This window comes from Myzus persicae, unplaced genomic scaffold, assembly GCF_001856785.1.
Source record: "Myzus persicae strain clone G006 unplaced genomic scaffold, MPER_G0061.0, whole genome shotgun sequence".
Taxonomy (NCBI): Eukaryota; Metazoa; Arthropoda; class Insecta; order Hemiptera; family Aphididae; genus Myzus; species Myzus persicae.
In genome coordinates, this window is record NW_019102262.1 from 1 (window position 1) to 3,041 (window position 3,041).

The 3,041-nt window shown below is 26.1% G+C and overlaps 1 protein-coding gene across 1 annotated transcript; it reads left to right on the top strand.

Annotated features, from left to right (window-relative positions):
- Positions 1-1,192: 1,192 nt before the first annotated feature.
- LOC111031672 (zinc finger MYM-type protein 1-like) lies at positions 1,193-2,890 on the top strand (the record flags this gene model as incomplete). Its single annotated transcript, XM_022311718.1, has 3 exons — positions 1,193-1,229; positions 1,353-2,362; positions 2,732-2,890. Coding segments are annotated over exons 1-3 (1,206 nt in total), but the record flags the coding sequence as incomplete, so codon positions are not given.
- Between the last annotated feature and the right edge of the window lie 151 nt (positions 2,891-3,041).

Here is a 3,041-nt window from a genome sequence, read left to right on the forward strand (position 1 = left end):
TATTATTTAACCATATTGTAAAACAATATTATCTATTATCTAATCATTCTAATCACACTAATCACAGTTACAATAATAATTAATGATATTATAATCACGGACTAATAATTAAGTCAATTAAGATATTATGTCTTAAATCAAAAGAAATTCAAATGCTTATTGTTATTTCATATATTTTGATTTTTGTTTATAATATTTTTATGTTAATTCATTCATTATTATAAAGAATATTGAAATATACATTCGAGACGTTAAATTAGTAAAGTAGGCAATACTCATCAAATCATAATGAAAAGGACCTCGAACAATTTGTTAAACTATTTTGCAAAAAAACCGAATAATGTACAAAATACTAACGTTTTTGAGGTAATGGTAATTGTAATATAATTAATAATAATTAATAGTTAATGAAATGTATCAACATACCTATTATAATAGAATTTAGATTTAAATTTCCCAAATATGTACTTACTTTATAGCAAACAAAATATGGTGAAAATAATGATGTAGGTACAAATAATGATAAAGTTGAAAATAATGAGTCAGTTCATGATTTGGTCTGTTCAGATAATCTCATCACAAATGATCAACAGGTAAGAATAATGTTTGAAAACTAATAAATACTCAATAATTGAGTATTTATTATAATGTAATGTATTACCTACCTACTTTTATAGCACTATATATTTATATAAATTAAGTAAGGACACAATCTAACACATTAAAGATTTACTATTTACAACACTATTTAACCTACTACTGAGTATTACATGTGACCTATTACTATTTTAAATTAAGAATACTTAAATTGCACTTTTAGTTTTTAGTGATTTGTTGTGTTGTCAGCTGTGTCAGTGTTATTTTGTTTTATAATTTGTACTGTGATATTTCTTATAAATTGCATTTATTACTCAATAGTTATACTAATTTCTATTATATATTCTACTATTCTATGTATAATATTATACATATGCCTATGTATTTATATTTGCATTTATAAATACTTATAACATTAACAAATACTGAACACTGAATAGTATAATATCCATAAATATATTCTGTCATTCTGATATATTCCCATTTATTATTTTAATATATTAATGGAAATATGAGATTGTGTATTTGTGTGTATATTAATGTTTTTGTAATTTTGTTAATGTATATTGTATATATTTAGTTACTGTTACCTGATATGTCTTTGGGGAAGCAAATTTTCAAAAATGATATTGGTAAATACATCCAGAAGAATTGTTTAAAAAAAATAGAGGATGTTGAATGTCGAGACATTATATTAAATACATGGACACCAGACAGCAATTATACTTTTCCAATAAAAATGTTTGGAAAAAAAGGAAGAAAATTTAATTTATCTTGGTTACAACGTTGGAATTGGTTGGCCTATTCAGATCATGAAAATGGAGTGTTTTGTAAATATTGTGTGTTGTTTTACAAAAAAGAAGGAGCTGGTAAAGGTATGCATTCACCTCCAAAGTCATTTGTTCATCAACCATTCGTTAATTGGAAAGATGCTATTGAGTACTTTAAAATACATGAAAGTAATGAGTATCATAAATTTTCTATGGTTAAAGTTTCTGAATTCCTAAAAATAGTTGATAAAAAACAAAACGATGTCTACATCCAATTACATAAAAGAAATGAGAGTGAAATAAAAAGGAACAGGGATATTTTAAAAGTTATAATAAAAACATTAATACTTTGTGGGCGTCAAGGACTTGCCCTTCGAGGTGGTCGTGATTCGGGTAGTTTAGATTTGAATTTGCCATTACATAACGATGGTAATTTCAGAGCTCTATTACGTTATCGTATTGATAGTGGTGATGATTTATTTTTAAGTCATATTAAAAATTGTGGCAAAAATTCTACTTACATCAGTGCTGACATTCAAAATGAATTAATTTCAATTATATGTGATCAAATTCAGACTACAATTTGTAACAGAATAAAAAAAAACAATTTTTTTGTAATATTAGCAGATGAAACTACTGATGTTGGAAGAGTTGAACAGTTTTCTCTTTGTATAAGGTACTTTGATGCTGATGTAGGTAAAATAAGAGAAGACTTTTTACAGTTTGTACCAGTATACAGTACTACAGGATTAGAGCTAGCAAAGACAATCATAAGTACATTGACTGCATTAGGATTAAATTTACAGCAAATGAGAGGCCAAGGGTATGATGGTGCAGCGAATATGGGTGGAGTATTTAGAGGAGTTCAAGCACTTATATTAAAAGAATATCCTAAAGCTTTATATACTCATTGTTTCTCCCATTGTTTAAATTTATGTCTAAATGATGCTTCTAAAGTTCAACAAATCAGAAACACATTAAATATAATTCAAGAAGTAAGTTCTTTCTTTCGAATGTCAGCAAAAAGAACTTATATATTAAAAACAAAATTAGAAAATAAACCATTTTCTGGGTTAAAAAAATATTGTGAAACCAGATGGGTTGAAAGGCACGAAGCTCTTTCAATATTTGTCGATGGTTATTTAGAAATTGTTTTAGCATTAGAGGATCTCATGACTTCAGAAAATGACAAAAATGCTATTTTATTACACAAATCATTATGCAATTTCCAATTTTTGATTACATGCTCTATAATGGAGAGAGTACTTGGTATAACATATACAATTTCCAAATATTTACAGACAGAAAATATAGATATTATAACCGCTACTAATTTAATAGAAACAACAATTACAAAATTACAGAATTTAAGAAATGAAGTAGAGTTTCAAACAATATTTGATAGTGTTATTGAAATTGCTGAAAAGGTTGGCGTGACTCCTATTATCCCACGGACTGTAGGAACTCAAAAACACCGGGCAAATTATACTGTTAATAATGGTGATTGTTGCACATACTATAGGGTATCAATTTTCTATCCATATTTAGATGATTTGCTTTCATCTTTTAATGAAAGATTTAATTCAAATTCTAATTTAATATCTTCACTTTCTTGTTTATTACCATCTAAAATAAAAAATAAAATATTTGATGATTTACAAACCTCTTTAGAAT